Raw genomic sequence first — 22,043 nt, forward strand, 5'->3', positions numbered from 1 at the left:
TAGGAAGAATAGAAGCATAGACTATTTTCTAAATGGAGAGAGAATTCAGAAAGCTGAAGTGCAAAGGGACTTGGGAGTCCTAGTCCAGGGTTCTCTTAAGGTTAACTTGCAGGTTGACGCGATAGTTAGGAAGGCAAATGCAATATTAGCATTTATTTCGAGAGGACTAGAATATAAAAGCAGGGATTGCTGCTGAGGCTTTATAAGGCTCTGGTGAGATCACATTTAGAATATTGTGAGCAATTTTGGACCCCATATCAGGAAGGATGTGCTGGCCCTGGAGAGGGTCCAGAAGAGGTTCACGAGAATGATCCCAGAATGAAAGGATTAACATATGTGGAACGTTTGAGGACTCTGGGTCTATACTCAATGGAGTGTAGAAGGATGAGGTGGGATCTGATTGAAACTTACAAAATACTGAGAGGCCTGGATAGAGTGGATGTGGGGAAGATGTTTCCATTAGTGGGAGAGACTAGGACCCGAGGGCACAGCCTCAGAGTAAAGGGAAGACCTTTTAGAACAGAGATGAGGATGAACTTCTTTAGCCAGAGAGTGGTGAATCTATGGAATTCATTACCACAGAAGGCGTGGAGGCCAGGTCTTTGAGTGTATTTAAGACCGAGATAGATAGGTTGTTGATTGGTAAGGGGATCAAAGGTTACGGGCAGAAGGCGGGAGAATGAGGTTGAGAAACTTATCAGCCATGATTGAATGGCGGAGCAAACCCGATGGGCTAAATGGCCTAATTTCTGCTCCTATGCCTTATGGTCTAAAATATTTGGCGTGAAATCAGTTGGATCTGGGAGCAGGTCATTTTGGATCTGACAATTGGAGGTGTGAACAAGGTGTAAGGAAATTCACATCACAGAAAAAGATAGAAATAAAAATAATCTTCTTTGCCAGCAGAGATTCATGGTGCTACACCAGACTCGCAGGATGTGAGCTTCTCCTCCCCTTCCCATCTCCAGAAATCAAATTACTCGTCTCAGGGAAGATTCATGCATTTCATTGTGGGAGACACCTGTGGCAAGTAACATGTGACCAGACGCTCCTGCACACTTCTCAGCAGCTAATTACAAAACGGTTGTGGCAAATATTAGGATCCACCCTTTCTCTCCCCGAACTAGTAATGGTGCAAAGGAATAAAAAAAAATGTAAGAGAGATGAGTAAATAAAACAACAAAGCATGCATCATGCAGCCTGCAGTATTGTTAAACATATACTTTAGAATCCTATCATTCTTTACATGTATCAAATGGATATTGATCAATGCCACTTGTTTATAACAAAGATATTTCTGTTGTCATCTGGGGAAAACATCATTATCTTACCAGATAATTCTACAAAAAGAGAAAAAAGATTAAATGCATACTTACAGCATTACGAATGCATAAACTCATGAAATGTACAATGGCAAAAAAAAGGGAAAAAAGCCCATTCAAAACTGAAGTTGAAAGCATTGTATACTAATACCACTACATTCTGGTAAGTCCATATTATTACTAGGCAATACAATTGCTCAGTACATAGCAACAGCATTTAATTGCAGACAAGACAGGTATGGAAGCTCACTGGGTAAATTGATTCTCTCATCATTTTGTAATTTTGCAGTTTCTCATTTTTAGCTTGGACTGGTGAAAGAAGTGAGTGGGACTGAAGTGGATAATTAGGCATTAGAAAAAAAGGACAAAGTTAGACAACTACAGAGCATCTACACATATGACTACAGCTAGCAGCAGAGAAGCAAAAAACTCATGCATTCTAGCACTGAGAGGAAAAACAATGTTAGGTGTTGACTAACACACAATTTGCAGGCATTCCAGAAAGACAGAAGCTGTTGTCAGTGGCGGTATGATCAAGTACAAAAAAAGATTTTCACGCAAGTATCTTGTCCTGTTGGATTCACCTTTTTTCAATGTACAGTACCAAATGGAGGGAGAAAAAAGAAGAAGCATCCTTTCAAGAATTCACAAGAAAGCAGGTTACCAATCCTCTGTAGCTGAAGCAAATGTAAAAATGTCAGTATTCCCCATTAGATAATTAAGATAACACAGGTGGTCTCATTTAAAAAAAAGCAATATTCTGGAGATTTCATGCAAAGTAGCCATTTTATTTGGGTTCATTAGCACTGCTATAACAAATTGACTAAATTATCAAAAAAGATAAAATATCATAGGGACTTCAATTTTCCATTTAGAACATCTAGAGACATTCCTTGAAGGCTCAAAAACATATTCAAATAAATTTAAGCCTCCAATTGCTCCTCCTCCATAATGCCCACTTTAAACTACAGACTTTTACTTTAACCAAATTCTAGTTCACTAAGGGTTTTCAGCATTCAAAATGCATTTTACCCCATCACTAAAAGCAGTAACCACAAGGTCATCAATACTCATATTAGAAATAGTACAAATAAAAGGAAAAAAATGGCTCACAAAGTTTTCAATGGCCATTTTTGTTCATAAAAATTACTTACTGTGGAAAAAGATGTTTGGAAGAAGGCCTTGTATGCCAGCATAAGTGGCGTGGAAAAAAATTAGGACCCTCTGTGTCAGTAAACTGAATTAAGCTGTGAGCATTTTTCTTTATAAATGAAAGAACTTTGGTAACAGTTATACCAAAATATTGGCAAGTGTAAAACATGATTCAAAGTCAGCAATGTCTGTCCATTAATCACTCTTTCTGCCAAAGACCACAGAGTTATATTGCCGCATTTGTGCTGCTGAAAAGCAGAAGTTCTATCAGTTACGGTGTAACCACATCCTGAAGTGACATTATGGTTTACATTTTTTGGGTGGATAATTTAAAACAAGTTGACACCTGCACATAAAAACCACAGTGGGTCTGCAGCGTCAAACGTAGAACAATATTGAAAAATCAAAATCAGGCAACACGTTATGCCGAATTAAGACAGTGATTAATTGACATAATTTATACTAAACTGGTAGTGGGCTGCTACTCAAATTTATTAGTTTCGGGTCAATTTATAGAGAGTCATAGAGGTCTACAGCACAGAAAAAGGCCCTTTGGCCCATCGTGTCAGCGCCAGTCAAACAAGTACCTAACTATTCTGATCCTATTTCCCAAAAGAGCAATTTAGAACAGTATTTTGGTTATGCACAAAATGATGCAGCAATATACTCATATCAAATATCAAACAGGTCAGTATTAAGTTGATTAATAGAATAGCATTTCAATGAATCTATTTTTATATTGACAGACCTCATCAGGCACTTCTCTCCAAACAAACGGTACAGTGTATCTACTGCCTGTCCTATTCTGGGATATTCTTGCATGGAGATCACGAATTAAATAATAAATAGGGCAAAAAAGAATCTTAAAAGCAAGGTTCCCACTAGCTCAATGGGTAAATTCAATCAGTGTGGTACTGAGCCAAACAAGTCTGGATTTCACCTGATTGCTAAGTTAGCTGGTCTCTACTAGAACACTGACAGGAATACTTCCATTAGCATAAATACATCTGGAAAGGGAGGGAGCAGAAATTCTAAAACTGTTCAGTAACCCTTGCAAGTGGTGCACAGCTGAACACAGGAGCCCTACTGCTAAACAACCTGCTAGCAAAAACAGTTTAGGCTTACTTAGACAAGGCAAAATGGATACCATCTCCTGTGGAATGATATTTCAGCATGGGTCATAAATCTCAGGAGGAGTGACAAAGCAGGAGGAGGTAGGGATGACAAACTGGGAACTGCCTTATTTTAGGCAAAAAATGTTGCTAGAAGCAAAATTGAACCCTAGGATGAAACACAAAAATACATGCAATACTGAAGACACAAATGCAACAACATGCACAGTTACTATAGATAAAGACAGAGAAGAAGATGGTTAATTTACATCCCACTTACAATTAAACAGTGCATGCAAAAATACCAAAATAGTGAGATAAATCAGCTCACCAAGTGATGCAACTCTGAAATCTTTGGACCAAGGGTGAACAGCCAGAGACAAACCTAAAGCCATAGCAACTTCCCACAACTTCAATATGGTGAGACATTTTGAAATACTGAATTGCCAATTCAAAACTCTGGAATAGGTTTCATCTACAAATTAAAGAGGCATTATTTATAATGCACCGAATTTTAAAACCAGAGAAGTTAGCCAGCTTGAGGGAAATGTCTCAGATTTTGCATGGACTATGTAAGCATGGCAGTAATCTCCTGTGGGTATTCATTAACAGACATCAAGAGTACACTTTTTAAACTTGATCAATTCTTCCACAAAGTATACTCCCAACATTCTTCTACCCCATTTTCCCCTCAGGTTTCCCTTCCACTTTGACTGACCTAACCTACCTTTGCCTGAATTCCAACACCATGGGCAGAATTTCACCCATGTCGGGCAAGCCGCGATGGGGGCCGGAAGGTGATTTCACGCTGGTGGGCCAATTAAGGTCTGCCCAGCATGAAACACAGGCAGCAGCGCTCAGCGCTGCCCATGGGGGAGGGGGGGAGGGGGGTTGCGAGCCCGGCAAGTACAACCTTCGCGCAAGTGCACGTTTCATAATCTCCGAGGCACAGTGCTTTCTCAGGGAGATGAAGTGTTATGAAAAAAAATAAAGAAAATAAAAAATGTAATAAAACATGTCCCCTCATGTGACTTTGTCACATGAGCAGGGAAAGTTTTAAAATTTTAATTTTAATTTTATTTGCTTTAGGAAACCACATCCTGCCCGTGGATGAGGTTTCCTAAAAAGTGCAAAGGCTGCTTGGCCTTTTCGCCTGCCCACCAAACGTAAGGTTGGGTGGACAGCGAAAAATTCAACTTAATTGATAATTTAATGGCCTCAACAGGCCTTTCAATTGTCAATGGGCACGCACTGGAATCAAAGGAAATATAGCACGACTGCATGGTGACGTCAGGACGCTCGCCCGATGTCAACACGCGTCATTTTATGCGCGAGCAGGTCGGGTGTGCCCCCGCCCGAGCTAAAAATTTTACCCCATTATTCTCTGCACTTCGACATATTAATCCTTTTCCCTGCTTCTCAGGATCTGTGCTCTTCAGCATTGCTGTAGAATACACAGCATCTGACCTTCTCTTGTACTAAGAAGGTTGGTTGGTTCAGGTGAGTTTCTGGTCAATTGTGACCCCCAGAATATTTATGGTGGGATATTAAATGTCAAGAGGAGGTGGTTAGGCTCTCTGTTGGAGATGGTTATTCGCTGGCACTTGTGTGGTACAAATGTTACTTGTCACTTAACAGCCCAAGCTTGAAGGATGTCCAGGTTCAGTTTCAGTCATCAATTACTTCATTACCAGACAAAATGTTTGAATAGAACTTAATGGTGTGCAATTATCAGCAAGCAGCCCCATTCCTGACCTTATGATGGAAGGGAGGTCATTGATGAAGCTGGGACTAAGGTATTGCTCTGAGGAACTGCTACATTGGTTTTTGGAGCTTAAAAACTTGGCCTTTAAAAACCACAATGATCATCCTTTGTGCCAGTTATGACTCCAGCCAGTGGGGTTTTCACCAATTCCTACTGACATCAGTTTTACTTCAGCTGCTGGTGGCCCATACAGAGTCAAATGCTGCCTTGATGCCAAGGACAGTCACAATCACCCAATTACTGGAATTCAGCTATTTCACTATATTTAGACCAAGGCTGTAATGAGATATGGAGCCAAATTTTCCAGGTAGGAACCCAAGCTGGTGAGTAAGTACCACTCAATTCCACTGCTGACAATTTTTTCCCATCACTTTTGTCAATGATTGGGAGTAGATTGATGGGGTAATAACTTGTCAGGTTGGATTTGTCCTGCTTCTTGCGTACAGAACATACTTGGGCAATTTTCAAAAATGTTGGGTAGATGCCATTGTTGTAGCTGTACTGGAATAGTTTGACCAGAGGCACGGCTATTCATGATGCACAAGTCTTCAGCACCAGATCCAGGTTGCAGTCAGGGCCCAAAGCCTTTGCTGAATCCAGTGCACTATTTTTTGGGATCACATAAATTGACTGAATACTGGCATCGGTATAATGGGATTCTCAGACTGATGTTGAGAAAGACCATCCATTCAGCATCTGGCTGAAGATGGTTGTGAACATTTTAGCCTGCCTTGTCCTTTTCACTCACATGCTTGGCTCTGCCCAGTCACTGAAGATGAGAATTTTCATGGAGCCTCCTCCTCCTGCTTGTTGCATCATAATTTGCAACTGGATGTGGCAAGACTGCAGAGCTTTGTTCTGTTGGTTGTGAGATCACTTAGCTCTGTCAAAAGCATGTTGCTTCTGCTGTTTAGCATGTATGCAAGTCCTACATTATAGCTTCACCTGACTGACACCTCATTTTCAGTTACATCTGATGATACTCTTGGCGTACTATTCTACACTCCTCATTGAATCAAGGTTGGACGTCTGGCTTGGTAATATTAGAGGAGTGAAGAATATGCTAAGCAATGAGGTTATAGATTATGGTGCAATTCTGCTGGTGCTGATGCCCACGGAGCCTCATTATGTCCAGCTTTGAGCTCCTAGATAAAAGCAAAATGCTGCAGATGCTAGAAATCTGAAACAAAAACAAAAATAGCTAGAAAAACTCAGCAGGTCTGACAGCATCTGTGGAGAGGAAGATAGAGTTAACGTTTCGAGTCCGTATGACTCTTCAACAGAATGGACTCGAAATGTTAACTCTGTCTTCCTCTCCACAGATGCCGTCAAACCTGCTGAGTTTTTCCTGCTATTTTTGTTTTTGTTTGAGCTACTAGATCTGTTCTTAGTTTAATCCACTTAGCAGAGAGGTAATTCCACACAATATGATGGATGGTATCCTCAGTGTGAAGTCAGAACATGGCCGCCACAATGACTGTGAGGTAGTCACTCCTACCGAAGCTGTCATGGGCAGATGCATCCGCAAAAGGTAGATTGTGTGGACGAGGTCAAGTAGGTGTTACAAATATGAAGTTTATAAGATTGTTATGTTTTAGGACTGTCTTTTCAAGTTATGGTAAAATGGAGAAATGAAGGGGGTCAAGTGACCTGCTCTGACACCTGCCTGACGACAAGCTTAGGTGGCCTGGTTGTTAAAGGTTGTTTTACTGGAAAGAAAGTACAAAACGTTCACACCTGTAGACAGTGGGAAGAGCATTTGTGCTGCCTTGGGAGGACTGTTAGTCTCCAGGTCTCACAGGGAGGTGTTAGGAATGTCAAGCTTTATAAACAGTTATACTCTAAACTGTCTATTTAATTCCAAGATAGAATGGAGAGGAGGGTTGGGGTTTAGAAGATTCAACATGATCAACATTTCTACCTAGATACATTACCATGCAACTCACATTGCCACGGAGATGGGATTTGAGAGGGGAACAGGCCTTAGGAAGCCACTGTAGTATCAGCTTACAGGGTTTTCTTAAAATATCCTCACAGACAGATCAGTCTGCAAGAATCTGAGAGTGAGAGAGACATTAAATTAAGCCCTCTGTGTGCATCATAGAGGCATGCTTGATCAGCTGGGTGATGGAGGTAAGCGGTAATCAGCAGGAAGTTTCCTTGCTTATGTGTCACTTGAACTCTTGAGACTTTATGGTGTCTACTCCCACCAACTGTATACTGCTTTGCCTCCACTTTTGGTGGATATGTCCGGCACTGGGACGGGGACGGAGAAATCTGGGACATTGGCACAAAGTCATGCAGAATCAACTCTATGTCAGGCGGTTGCTAAATTAGATTCTGGAACAGTTCTCCCAACTTTGGCACCAGACCCTAGGTGTTCACTATGAGGACTTTACAGGATCAACTGGGCTGGAAGAGTCTTTGTTATTTCTGAATCATGGTGCCTCAAAATAAACTATAAGGTAATTTCATTCAGTAACAACACATCAGCACCTTTGCACTGCACTACCATATCCACCACAAGCCTGTTGGGGTTTCCCTTGGTCTGATGAGAGGTCATCAACCTGAAATGTTCACTTTTTTCTTCTCTCCACAGATTCTGTTTAGCCTGCTGAGTATTTCCTGCGTTGTGTGTTTTTACCTCAATCGCAGTTTTGGTTGCAATAAATTCCTGAATGAGAGCTAATTCCTGTCAGTCAGACAGATGTACTTTTACAGGAATTAACACACACTAACACTATAGAATACTGAAGTCAAACAGGAAAATCAGTTAACAATGTTAATACGAAAGAAAGAACAACTTGCATTTACATTACACTTTTCCCCGAGCACTGGACGTCCCAACACACTTTACAGGAATGAATTACAGTGTAGTTACTGCTGCAATGTAGGAAACGCAATAGCTACTTGTGCTAAGCCAGTAGCCACAAACAGTAATGTGATAAAGCTCAGATTTTTTGTGGTGATAATTGAAGGATAAATAGTAGGGATAACTCTCCTGCTCTTCTTTGAAATAGTGCCTTGGGATCTTTCACATCCACTCGAGCAGACAGATGGGGCCTTGGCTTAACATCTCATCTGAAAGTTGGCACCTTCAACAGTGCAGCACTCCTTCAGTATTATGGTGGATTGTCAGCCTTGATTTTTGTGTTCAAGCCCTGAAGTGGGACTTGAACCTTGAACCCTGTGACTCAGATGTGAGAGTGCCACCCAGTGAACTAGAGCCAATCCTTTTATTACCAATGACAAATAAGAAACTGATGGCAAATGACAACCCAGTTCATTATTTCAGAAGCAATAACTTAAAAAATAGCCTTTCGATTGACTTTTGGTTCAAAGTTTTATTGCATGTTCAAACTTTAAGATTTTCAATAAGGGTCCAATTAAGACAATTCAATTATCAGGCCAGAAATAAATTAACAAAAAAGTAGAAATGTACAAGTGGAAGTAATATGTTGTCAAAACATATTTCAGATTACAAAGGCATATACGATATTTTTTCACACTGGCCATAAGTTGGCTTTTGACTTTACCTACTTCATTACCTGTGAAGTGCTTTGGGATGTTTGCGACATCTGGTATATAAGCACAAGTTTTTCTTCGTAGCTAACAGGAGTATAAAGTACACATGCAGGTAAAAGTGAATCCACGATGGTCATTTTTAGAAAGCCAAGTACTCACCGAGTCACTTTGAAGTCAACTCAATGGTCTGCCACATCATTGATTAATTGAAACACTGTACTCAGTTTTTGCCTCATTATTGGTCCATTCATTTGAACTTGTAAACTGCTGATATTTGCTGGCTAAAGCACAAGCCTGTTGCTGTTTCCCCTTGGTCCTTTCTTGCCCACAAATACTGCTATTGTCTAATATGGCACTCACCAGTACATAGTAGTAAGCGTACAGTGCGGTCAAATGGTGGATAATAAAGAATATGTCTCCAATTGCTTTCCAATACCACAAAATAAGCAGGAAATCTGGAAAAGCAATACAAAACAGAAATTAGAAAGAGCTTAGTTGCGGTCTGGGGGTTTACTCAGTTGCTCAAACAAAGCTTCAGCTGTTTTTACAATGGTATCAGCTGATTTAGTGCAAATAGCCTATCACAAAAACAATGAGACAATATCACTTAAATCAGGTTTTCAATGTGGCAGCTATTAAACTGGAAAAGTGATACTACTACTTTAAACAAAAACTTCCAAAACAGGTCAGTTAAATGGTTGTGAATAATTGTAGTTAAAATTGAGTATAATATTCAATTTCCTCAGGCAACTTTCTTGATTAAAGTTATTGAAAATCGGAGTTACCACCCATATTCCTAAACAATGCTTTAGATACAGTCCAGTGCAGAGAATTTCCTAGGATAATGCAGCTTGTAGAATAAGTCAATGTGGCCCATCAAGTATCTGCACATATTGTTTAGTTCCTTCAATTAAGTATTACACAAGCTACTGAAGCACATTTAAACAAAAATGCACATCCACACATCAGCAAAATTGGCAGCAAGCACTTCTGTTAAGTCATTATAAAGAAATTACATATTAGGTAAAAACAAAAGGGCTCCTATGTACAGCCCTGTATGCCCTCCAATAAAGTTATGTTAATTGGGTGGATCTAAGAGACATCAAAGGGCTTCATTTGCAAGCGCAGTAACACCGCAATACTGGCATCAGTGGCACTCAATCCGATCGGTCTCCAAACAAACTGATTCCCACTGTAAATATTTTCTTGTAATAGCTGCTAGTACTAGTAAATGATCTAAATGCTTTCAATGTTTGAGCAGTGTTAAAATCATTCCCCCAACCCCCGCAACCATGGTCACACACTTGGACCAAATCAAATAAAGAGCAAACTACAAATGCTGGAAATACTTCTCCACAGATGCTGCACTGTAAGTTAACAGTGTAAATAGAACCAGTCTTCAAAACTTCACTCTGACTTAGCTTGCCATCTATGTCCAGCACTTCTTGCTTGTACTTGACAAAGCCACTCTCTAACATGAATGGTAGATTCATTAAATCACTGGTTCTTATTGCAGGTGGCAATAAAGGTAGTTTTTGGTTCTTTACTTTTTGGAATCCACAAAAGCTGTTTACTGACCTGAAATGCCAAGTCTCTAGCAAACTGATGTCAAGCAATGTTTGGTGCTCCCTTGTTACAAGTGGTAAAAATACACATAACCAAGGCAAACTGATGACAAGCAATATTTGGTGCTCCCTTGTTACAAGTAGTAAAAATACACATAATCAAGGCAAACTGATGACAAGCAATGTTTGGTGCTCCCTTGTTACAAGTGGTAAAAATACACATAACTGCTTTTAATTATATGGACAGCAAGCAGTGAAGTACTTTACATTGAAAACAGTACATTTTTAGTTACAGGCATGAAATTATACTACGATAGTATGTTGATTAATCAGTCATTTAAATCGTTAAGTACTGTAGTAATATATCCTTAACCTAATCAGGTGGCTCACAAAACTCCTTTAGCGTTTTTGAAGCTAATAGGCTCAATGAAAAATAGCACCTCCTCATTCTTCTCTCCCTCCTCCCTCTCAAAAACTACCTTCAACCAAAACAAATTCCTGAACATAAAGACAAAAAGCTCATTCTCACAGGATCTCTATCAGATACAAGAAAAAAAAGGAGGAAGATTGAGGCATCAAATTACTCCAATTCCAGTCTTTTTTAGCTTAGACAAAAGACAAGTCCAGTACACAGCAGCAATAAGTAAGGTTCAATTTGAATCTATACCAAAACTATAGCAGTGAAACTTCCATTATAGACATCTCTACAAAAGACTCTTAGAATGAAGCAAATAGAGTTCATGTAAAAGGAGGTCACTAGAAATATTAAAGTCCAAAATATTATAACTTTTAATATTAAAACATTTCAGGTCATTATAAAAGAAAGCCTCGTTTTACGAAAATTGAAAGGATTTTTTTTAAGAAAGAGTAACTTTAGTGCAATTAAAGTCAGATCTACAAATGCTGGAAACACACAGGGGGTTCATCAGAATCTGAGGAAAAACAGATTAACATTCCAGAGATAGATCTTTCACCAGACTTCATCTGACATCCAGCCAGCCTAAAATGTCAGCCTGTTTTCTTATTCTCCCTTTTACAAGTACTGATTTTGCATTTTCATGATATTTCATGAGACTCAGAAACTTTAACCCACTGACAGCAACCCTATCCTAACAAGACAACAGCTTAGATTTTTTATAATGTATTCCACAAAGCCTTTCATCTCCATTGAGTTTTCTCAAAAAAAGAAAGATGATTAAGCCAGAGATTTCGACAAACACAAATACTGCAGTCCATATCAGAGACCTAGTCATGAAGCAAGGACGCTTTATTACCTCCTATTTAGTTCCTAACCAAATTCAGATGTTGCTGTGATATAGGCTAACTACAAAATATTCCAGTTAAATAAAACATTTGACAAGAGAAAATGCTTTTCACATGAAAAAGTACTCACCTGAAATGAGGTAGCCTGCAGTTAGACCAACATTTAATTTTACCAGTGTAGGCTCCCCCCTGTAAAAAGCAAGAAACAGAAGGCTACATTTCACAGAAATGAACTGTATTTAATAAATCATGCTCTCAGCATGGAACATCTATACTACTAAGTCACAATAGGCCAGGTTAGTCCCAGGTTTGTGCAGTGGTCAGAGCAGTTTCAGCAACTCGTTCTAGAAGGGCATACAAGGTCAACTGTGATGCCCTTGCAGTTGAATGGTCTACCGAAGCTTGTATATGAATAATTGCCATTTGGGTGAGATACCCAAAGGCAATTATCAACTAGAAACTCTACACCAATAAGGAATCAGTGCCTATATAGATAAAGGAAGAAGAAAATTGAGAAGGGGGAAAAAAAAGGGTTTGAGGAGCATATAATAGATATAATGGGAGTTTTATTTTTCTCCACCCAAATTTTCATGCCCAAATTAATCATTTTCTATTTAATATTCTAATTGACATGAACAGTTTTTTGTTTATTCAACATTCTGTATAATCATCCAATTGAATGTACTTTCTAAACAAACAATACTGGCAATTTGATATTTAGTTTGTCATTCATGCCCAAAGTTCAACCACGCAGAAGGATAAAGAAGTTCTCAAGGTTTTATGTTGCAACCATTTAATCAGGTGAATAAGCATGAAGCAGGAATTAGTGAAATGATCCGATTGTGTATAGTGTTGAGCCCTAACAAGTTTAGATCAAGTTCTATGTTTAAAAGGAAATACCAGTGTAAAATAAAACTTCAATGAATTTTTAAGCAGAAAATTCTCTCTCCACGCTCATTATCATTAGCAAATTTGGCCTCGTTGATGGACGTAGACATCTTTCAATTAGTTTGTGGTTTTGCTAAGTATGGACGTTTAAAATAAATAGCAGAACTACTCATTCACATCAACTGAAGAATACTGGGAAATTAAGTTAAATTTTATTTTTTCACATAATAGGTGTAGACTATTCAGCCCCTCAAGGCTGTTCCAAAATTCAGTAAGATCATGGTTGATCTTGATCATAATTCTATGCATCCATCTTGGCTTCATATCCCTTAATGTCTTTCAGCTAACAAGTAAATTACTGATTAAAGATTTAAACTTAATTGAACTACTGCCAATTGAACTACAGCCATTTGCTTGTAAAAGGATTTTACAGCTTTGCTCCTAAATGACCAAACTCTGATTTTGTTATGTCCCAGACTTACCCACCAGCAGAAAGAGTTTCTCTCTCTCTACCCTATCAATTCCCTTCAAAATCCTGAAAACATACCCCCAAATCTTCTATACTTTAGGGAATCCAAGCCGAGTTTATGCAATCTGTCTTCATAATCCAATTCTTGAATCCATTTAAGGTTTCTGTTGCAATCTGCGCTGCACTCCTTCCCATGCCAATATATCCTAAAATGCAGTGCTCAGAACTCTACACGATATTCCAAAATATAGACTATGATTAGCTGTAACAAAGCTTTCTTTCCTTTATAATTTAGTTCTCTGGTTATAAAGGCTAACACTCTATTAGTCCTTTTGATTTTTTTTTATATACTTGGCTACTATATTTGAGAGATCTGTGTACATAATATTAGCATTATAGTGTAACGAGTGTTGGACTTTACAAAACTGTTATGTTTCAAAATGTCTCCTTTAACTTAAGGTAAAATTGAGAAATCTGCAAACACCCAACTCGGAGGCATGCCCATGTGACCTGGTTGCCGGGGAAGAAAATCAAACAGAAACCTATTGAAATATCAAGTCTTCACACCTGAGACCACTGTTTTTTGAAACACAGAGAGAGGGAGAAAGAGAGAGAGAGAGAGAGATACACAAAGCAGTTACTGCTGTGTGGAGAAGCAAAGATCTGCTATGAAGAGCAGAGAAGGACTGTTTTTATGTTAAAAACCAAGCAGAATGCCAGTACTGGCTCATGGTCTGTTCAAAAGGAAGGGAAAAGAACCAAGAGGACTTAGATTTAAGGGACAAGGAGTTAATAAGCGGGCCTTGCTGGTGCAAGTCAGATCTGGAAGATGCAAGCCGAGTGGAATGATTTTCAGAGGATCCTGGAAGCTTCGACCTGGTGTGGCAGAGAGAAGTGAGCCTGCTGGATAGCCAGGAGTAACTTTGGACTCAAAAACAGAAAATGCTGGAAAAACTCAGCAGGTCTGGCAGCATTGGTGGAGAGAGAAGCAGAGTTAACGTTTCGAGTCCATATGACTTCTTTAGAGCTCTGTTTCTCTCTCCACAGATGCTGCCAGACCGGCTGAGTTTTTCTAGCATTTTGAGTTTTTATTTGTAACTTTAGACTTGTTCTTGTAATGGTACACATCTGCCAGAAGTGCAGTGCACAGAAAAAAGGGGTTGTAACTTGCAGCTCGATTGCATTAGTTAGTTAATGCGTGAAAGTACCTTTTTTTTAAATCTGTTAAGTAATATTTGATCTACATCGATTTAACTTGTTTGTTACATTAAAATGTGAAATCTTTCCTTCAGTCATTTCCTTCGATTGCTGGGAAATTCATTACTTTTAAGAAGTTATCAGTCTCTACAGGGATCGTAACAGTAGATACGTTGCAGTTGGAGACATTATGCTGGTTATTTAGTGACAATCGGAAAAAATACAGATAAAAAGTGCGTCTCCCTTAACAGGTGCCTCACTTTACAATAAACTTTCTGACCACTGAGATAAAGAGGCTCAAGTAGCCAGGCCCAGTTTAACCAGGCTGACTAGGTGTCTTACCAGATAGGATCAGCATTAACAGCATCATCAAACCACAACAAGTACAGACACAATAGCCCAACCACCAGGGCATGGAATGTGGACACCACCCTAAAAAAACAGTAAAAACATAGATTTGGGCATCACTGATGCATTCTATATAGCCTACAGGCAGTTTAACAGGGAACAGTTCCATCTATTAGTGAAATCACATGTATTGACACAGCAAATTCATTGATAATTTCAGCAAAATTAGGCCAGCAGAGGGACCCTTTTCCTCAATTTTGTAATTAAGACATTTTCTGGTGTAACAAAAGATAAAAGCAAAATACTGCGCATGCTGGAAATCTGAAACAAAAACAAAAATTGCTGTAAAAACTCAGCAAGACTGACAGCATCTGTGGAGAGAAGGAAGAGTCATACGGACTCGAAACATTAACTCTGTCTTTCTCTCCACAGATGCTGTCAGACGTGCTTTTTTCCAGCGATTTTTGATTTTGTTCTGGTGTAACGACATCCTTTAAATAAGTAAAACATAGAATCAATGCATAGCATGGAAACAGGCCATTTGGTTTATGCCAATATTTATGCTCCACACAAGCCTCCTCCTTCTACTCTTATCATTTCATACCTCTCACCCTCTATTTCTTCTCCCTTACATATGTATCAAGCCTCCCCTTAGATGTGTCAATCCCATCTACTTCAACCACTATTTAGCAGCGGGTTTCATATTCCAGCACATTTTACGTGAAGAAATTCGACTCAATTTTTTTATTTGATCTTTTGGTGGCTATTTTGTATTTTTGTCCCCTTGTTCTAGACTCAGCTACAAGTAGGGACAGTTTCACCACATCTGCAATTATAAAGATCTCAATCAGGTTTGCTCTTACTCTCCTATACACCCCATGAAAGGAGACCCAACCTGCTCACTCTTTCCTCTCAATTCTGGTAACATATGGAACTGAGTTCAGAATTCTTCCATTGTATACCATGTTGGAAATGGATTTAATTACACAAACACCCAAACAAGAAGTCACTCATTTGCACTACTTAGTGAGCACAAAAAAAATCTGCTGAACTTGAACCTCTCCGCACAAAAATGGAAGTATTTACAAATGCAGAACATAAGCAATAACTAATGTTGTGCCTCAAAGATAGAATCACGTACTTGTTAGAAGCTCAACAATTCAAACAATGGAAGCCTACTTTCCCAGTCAAAGGAGATAATCTAAAACTTCTCAAATGACTTTACATTCCTGTGAAGAGAAGGGAACACCAACTCTGTGAAATAAACACCATGCAATTTCTAGCTTTGATCTCCAAGCAGAGCACATTCCATACTATACAGCGTATTCTTACAGTTGACCATCTGCATATGAACTTCTGTACATAATCAGATGAACAGCATTCCAGAAACCTCCCCCCATTTATAAAACTACGAACATCCAATGAACAAACCAATGCCTGTCAAAATGTCCTGTTTTCTTTTGTTTACATTGTATGTCTCCACTAAATAAACTAGAGTTCCTTGCACTGTTCCCCTTCAGATTTGCTATTTAACAAATCCCATAATTTTTTTTAAAGAAAGTAATTAGTCATTAATAGAAGGTGCAGTGTTTATGTTAGCGAACAGGCAACCTAGAGGTCGTGAATTGAACCTCACCACGGCAAGTGAAATCAAATTAATTAACCCTGATCATTCGTGCATTAGCGCCAAGAAAGCTAACCATGACAACAGTCAGATTTTTTAGTAAAACGCAACTAGCTTTCTAGTCTCCTTCAGGCTTGGAAACCTATTACTCCTACACGGCCTGACCTACACGTGACCCCAATTCACACCACTCTAAATGCTCTCGAAATAATCAGGAAGACACTCAGCTGTAAACAAAATCATCATATCTAGGGGCAGAACGATAAACGCAGGCGAGGCTAGCCTCGTCAACATCCCAGAAATAAAAATGTTCAAAGCAAAACAAACTTGTTTTATTTCTATTCTTTACCCATTATGTACATCTTAAAGCATAAACACGATGAAAAATTTATATATAGTGCAACTCTTAAACTAAGCGTGGTTTTAAGAGTATGTCTGGCTGTACAATTATGCAACTCCACCTTTAAAACTGCCATTTATTAGATATTCTTTATTATACCTTTAAAGCAAAGCACTAAATAAAGTTGTCTAGGGAGATATTATACATTAGAAAACCTGTCCCAGCCCAATAGTTTCCCATTTTTAAAAGATTACACAGCATAGCGAGTGACAGAAAATACATTTATCATCAAGGAGTTCTGATGCTAGTCATTAGGTCAGAGCAGGGGAACAAGTCAAAACAGTCACCCACTCTACACCATACTCACAGACACGCAAGTGGTGGGGAACATAGAAGCACTAGCAGAGTCAGCCAGCAAGTCACCGGACCATTTGCTTGGATGCCTGGAGATGATGTGCTGGAGGGAAATTCTCAAGGAAGGCAGAAGTTTATTTTAAAAATTCGTTTTAAGTTTTAAACAAAAAAGACTATAATGTTAAGGCTTAGGGAAAACTTCATTCCACTGCAGATAAGGCTGCAAATGTGCCTTTGTTTGAATTCATCTATTCACATGCTGTATATTTCCCACAAATAATCTTAAGAGTGAATACCTGGAGTTCCATTCAGTCTTCTGAATGTCAGTCAGTGTTCGATAACCCTTGCAGAAAAATACAGATATCCTTGCACTTAAATAATGAAACATAATTTGAAATACAGTGAAACCAGCTACAGCAACAATCAGCCAATCAAGTGAAGCCATGACAACTGGAGCTCTGTAAGAAAATAAAAATTTGGTAAATATTGCAAAGTGAAGCTAGGACAATTAAAAAATTAATTCAATAACCCAACAGTACATTACTGTCTAAGTTCATATTTACTTTCACAGGTCAAAACTAAGCTACAGCCCAAATTGAACATTTCAAAATCCCTCTGTTCACCCTCCATTTTTAGAAATCAGACAAAGAGATTGCTGCAAAGAAAATGTAACTAATTTTCTAAAAAAGTTTGTGGAATCCAACAATGGTCAGCAGATCTTCAGCTTTAACAAAAATTACTGGAGGACCTTGTAAAAGCACAATTCAGGGTAGCAGTCAGGTCAAATGAAAACAGACAACGTGGTAAAATAATGCTGAGGTGAGAGTGACTGCCCTTGATATCAAGGCAGCATTTGACTGAATGTGGCATCAAGGAGCCCTAGCTAAAATGGAGTCAATACGAATTGGGGGAAAACTCTCCACTGGTTGGAGTCATACCTAGCACAAAGGAAGATGGTTGTGGTTGTTGGAGGTCAGTCATCTCAGCTCCAGGGCATCTCAGCAGGAGTTCCTCAGGGTACTGTCCTCGGCCCGATCATCTTCAGCTGCTTCATCAATGACCTTCCTTCCATCATAAGGTCAGAAGTGGGGATGTCCACTCATGATTGCACAATGTTCAGCACCATTCGCAACTCCTCAAATACTGAAGCAGTCCATGTCCAAATGCAGCAAGACCTGGACAATATCCAGGCTTGGGCTGACAAGTGGCAAGTAATATTCGTGCCACACAAGTGCCAGGCAATGACCATCTCCAACAAGAAAGAATCTAACTATTGCCCCTTGATGGTCAATGGTATTACCAACACTGAATACCCCATCAACATCCTGGGGGTTATCACTGACCAGAAACTGAACTAGACTAGCCATATAAATACTGTGGCTACAAGAACAGGTCAGAGAATAAGAATCCTGTGGCTGTGGAGTCAGCTCCTGACCCCCTAAAGCCTGTTCACCATCTACAAGGCACAGGTCGGAAACACTCTCCACTTGCCTGGATGAGTGTAGCTCCAACAACACTCAAGAAGCTTGACATCATCCAGGACAAAGCAGCCCACTTGAATGGCATCCCAGCCATGAACATTCACTCCCTCCACTACCGGCACAGTGGCAGCAGTGTGTCCCATCTACAAGATGCACTGCAGGAACCCACCAAACTTCCTTAGTCAGCACCTTCCAAACCCATGACAACTTCCATCTAGAAGGACAAAGGCAGCAGATACATGGAAAATCACCTGGAAGTTCCCTTTTGAGCCACTCACCGTCCTGACTTGGAAACATATGGTTCCTTCACTGTCACTAGGTCAAAATCCTGGAACACTCTCCCTAACCGCACTGTGGGTTTACCTACACCACATAGATTGCAGCAGTTCAAGAAGGCAGCTCACCACCACCTGCTAATTGCTCAAGGGCAATTAGTGATGGGCAATAAATGCTGGCCTAGCCAGCAATACCCACATCCCATGAATAGAATAAAGACATCAGGAATATTAGAGATAAGGGCAAAGCTTTTTAAAAAGTACAAATAATCATATGGCAACGAAGACAGGTGCAATGAAAAGCCTGTAAAATAATTGCACATCTAGGGACAATGTATTGGTTTAATTAAAATAATGTAGGCATCTGGAATTAGGGAACAAAAAAAAGCAGTTATAAAATAGGCACATCACATCCATCTGCATTAAAGCAGACAGGAAAAAAAAAGTTACTCAAATTGAATATTAAACTTCCTAAACTGCAAACATCATACCATACAAATGACAACAGACACAGTTAAAGTACCTAGTTCAGACGACATACATACTCACTCTAAAAAAAAAGAACGAAACAAGTTAAATTTTAAATATCTTGGCAAGTTAATTTAATTTGCAAGACTTGCCAAAGGATTGGGAAGTGGTTTACCTAACTCTAACAAAAGGGTTACAATACATGTCAGAAACCCTCAGACCAGCAAATCCAAAAGGGCTTGTGGGAAAACCATTTAGTGAGCAAGCACAAACACAAAGGAAAAGCATCTCAGAGGACAAAAAAAAATCAGCAGGGATTCAGGGAAGCAAGCGCTGGAAATCTCCTCAGAGCTGCACACACTCTGCTGCTGCAGCTTTACTGGAAGCGCAGCAGAACCCAGTTTACATTCACAAACCAGAGTTGCTAGCCCTCCCAGAAATGAAATTCCTTTCTCGGGCATTGCTGCTCACAACCCGGGAGAAAGCACTTTGTGGCTCCGAGGCTTCTCCACTTGGTGTAAAAACAGCAATAGCAGTTGATGCGTGAACATTTTCCACAACTTGACTGCACTGACAGACGAGAGGAAATCTCTCCATTCTAGCTCTCTGAAACTCCCAGCACACTTGCAATCCCAATACTGGTGTATGGAACTGATTCTCCAACCATAATTTCACTTGGTTCAGTTAATGTTGCGATCCTGTCACAATGAAGTGCATGCTCTAGCTACAAGCAAGAGCAGCTGTTACTAATTGGAGAGATATATACTTAAGAAAATTGCCCTAACCTAAGAACCGTTTTCCACCTGTGTGGGGGAAGGAAAAGGGGAGTCTGTGCCTGTGTTCTCTGCGTTGTGCGAATAAGCCTACATTAAGGAAGGTAAAAGCAAAAAACTGCAGATGCTGGAAATCCAAATCAAAAATAAAAATACCTGGAAAAACTCAGCAGGTCTGGCAGCATCTGCGGAGAGGAGCACAGTTAACGTTTCTAGTCCTTATGACTCTTCAACAGAACTAAGGAAAAATAGAAAAGAGGTGAAATATAAGCTGATTTAAGGGGAGGGGGGTGGTGGGACAGGTAGAGCTGGATAGAGGGCCTGTGATAGGTGGAGCTAGGCAAAAGATGTAATTGACAAAAGGACAAAGAGGTATTGAAGCTGGTGATATTATCTAAGGAATGTGCTAATTAAGGGTAGAAAGCAGGACAAGCAAGGTACAGAGAGCCCTAGTGGGGGTGGGGTGGGGCGGGGTGAGGGGAAGGGATCGAAATAGGCTGAAAGGCAAAGATAAAACAATGGATGGAAATACATTTAAAAATAATGGAAATAGGGGGGAAAAGAAAAATCTATATAAATTATTGGAAAAAAGGGGGATTGGAAAAGGGTGGGGATGGAGGAGAGAGTCCATGGTCTAAAATTGTTGAACTCAATATTCAGTCTGGAAGGCTGTAAAGTGCCTAGTCGGAAGATGAGGTGCTGTTCTTCCAGTTTGCGTTGAGCTTCACTGGACCAATGCAGCAGGCCAAGGACGGACATGGGGGCACGAGAGCAGGGTGGAGTGTTGAAATGGCAAGCAACAGGAAGGTCTGGGCCCCGCATGGGCCCCAGCTATGCCTGTCTCTTTATGGGGTATGAGGAACATTCCTTGTTCCAGTCCTACTCCGGCCCCCTTCCACAACTCTTTCTCCGATACATCGATGATTACTTCGGTGCTGCTTCGTGCTCTCGTCGGGACTTGGAAAAATTTAATAATTTTGCTTCCAATCTCCACCCCTCCAACATTTTCACGTGGTCCATCTCTGACACTTCCCTTCCTTGACCTCACTGTCTCAATCTCTGGTGATAGACTGTCCACCAATATCCATTACAAGCCTACCGACTCCCACAGCTACCTTGACTACAGCTCCTCACACCCCGCTTCCTGTAAGGACTCCATCCCATTCTCGCAGTTCCTTCGCCTCCGTCGCACCTGTTCCGATGATGCTACCTTCAAAAACAGTTCCTCTGACATGTCCTCTTTCTTCCTTAACCGAGGTTTTCCACCCATGGTCGTTGACAGGGCCCTCAACCATGTCTGGCCCATCTCCCGCGCATCCGCCCTCACGCCTTCTCCTCCCTCCCAGAAACATGATAGGGTCCCCCTTGTCCTCACTTATCACCCCACCAGCCTCCGCATTCAAAGGATCATCCTCTGCCATTTCCGCCAACTCTAGCATGATGCCACCACCAAACACATCTTCCCTTCACCCCCACTGTCGGCATTCCGTAGGGATCGTTCCCTCCGGGACACCCTGGTCCACTCCTCCATCGCCCCCTACTCCCCAACCCCCACCTATGGCACCATCCCATGCCCACGCAAAAGATGTAACACCTGCCCCTTCACTTCCTCTCTCCTCACCGTCCAAGGGCCCAAACACTCCTTTCAAGTGAAGCAACATTTCACTTGCATTTCCCCCAACTTAGTCTACTGCATTCGTTGCTCCCAATGCGGTCTCCTCTACGTTGGAGAGACCAAACTTAAACTGGGCGACCGCTTTGCAGAACACCTACGGTCTGTCGGCAAGAATGACCCAAACCTCCCTGTCGCTTGCCATTTTAACACTCCACCCTGCTCTCTTGCCCACATGTCTGTCCTTGGCTTGCCGCATTGTTCCAGTGAAGCCCAACGCAAACTGGAGGAACAACACCTCATCCTCCGACTAGGCACTTTACAGCCTTCCGGACTGAATATTGAATTCAACAACTTTAGGTCTTGACCCCCCTCCTCCATCCCCACCCCCCTTCTGTTTCTTCCCCCTTCCTTTTGTTTTTTTTTTCCAATAAATTATATAGATTTTTCTTTTTCCCTCCTATTTCCATTATTTTTAAATATTTTTAAATCTTTTATGCTCCCCCCACC

General features: G+C 40.4%; 1 protein-coding gene across 1 annotated transcript in view; it reads right to left on the reverse strand.

Annotated features, from left to right (window-relative positions):
• tlcd4a (TLC domain containing 4a) overlaps positions 1-22,043 on the reverse strand; it is a 59,711-nt gene that overhangs the window by 18,269 nt on the left and 19,399 nt on the right. The window contains exons 3-6 of the mRNA XM_041207635.1: positions 17,221-17,382; positions 14,601-14,690; positions 11,835-11,893; positions 9,237-9,331 (exon numbers count right to left, since the gene is read on the reverse strand). Of these exons, the coding sequence (XP_041063569.1) occupies positions 9,237-9,331; positions 11,835-11,893; positions 14,601-14,690; positions 17,221-17,369 (393 nt within the window). The 5' untranslated portion in view covers positions 17,370-17,382. The remainder of the gene's footprint in view (positions 1-9,236; positions 9,332-11,834; positions 11,894-14,600; positions 14,691-17,220; positions 17,383-22,043) is intronic.

Source organism: Carcharodon carcharias, chromosome 16 (genome assembly GCF_017639515.1).
Source record: "Carcharodon carcharias isolate sCarCar2 chromosome 16, sCarCar2.pri, whole genome shotgun sequence".
Lineage (NCBI taxonomy): Eukaryota > Metazoa > Chordata > Chondrichthyes > Lamniformes > Lamnidae > Carcharodon > Carcharodon carcharias.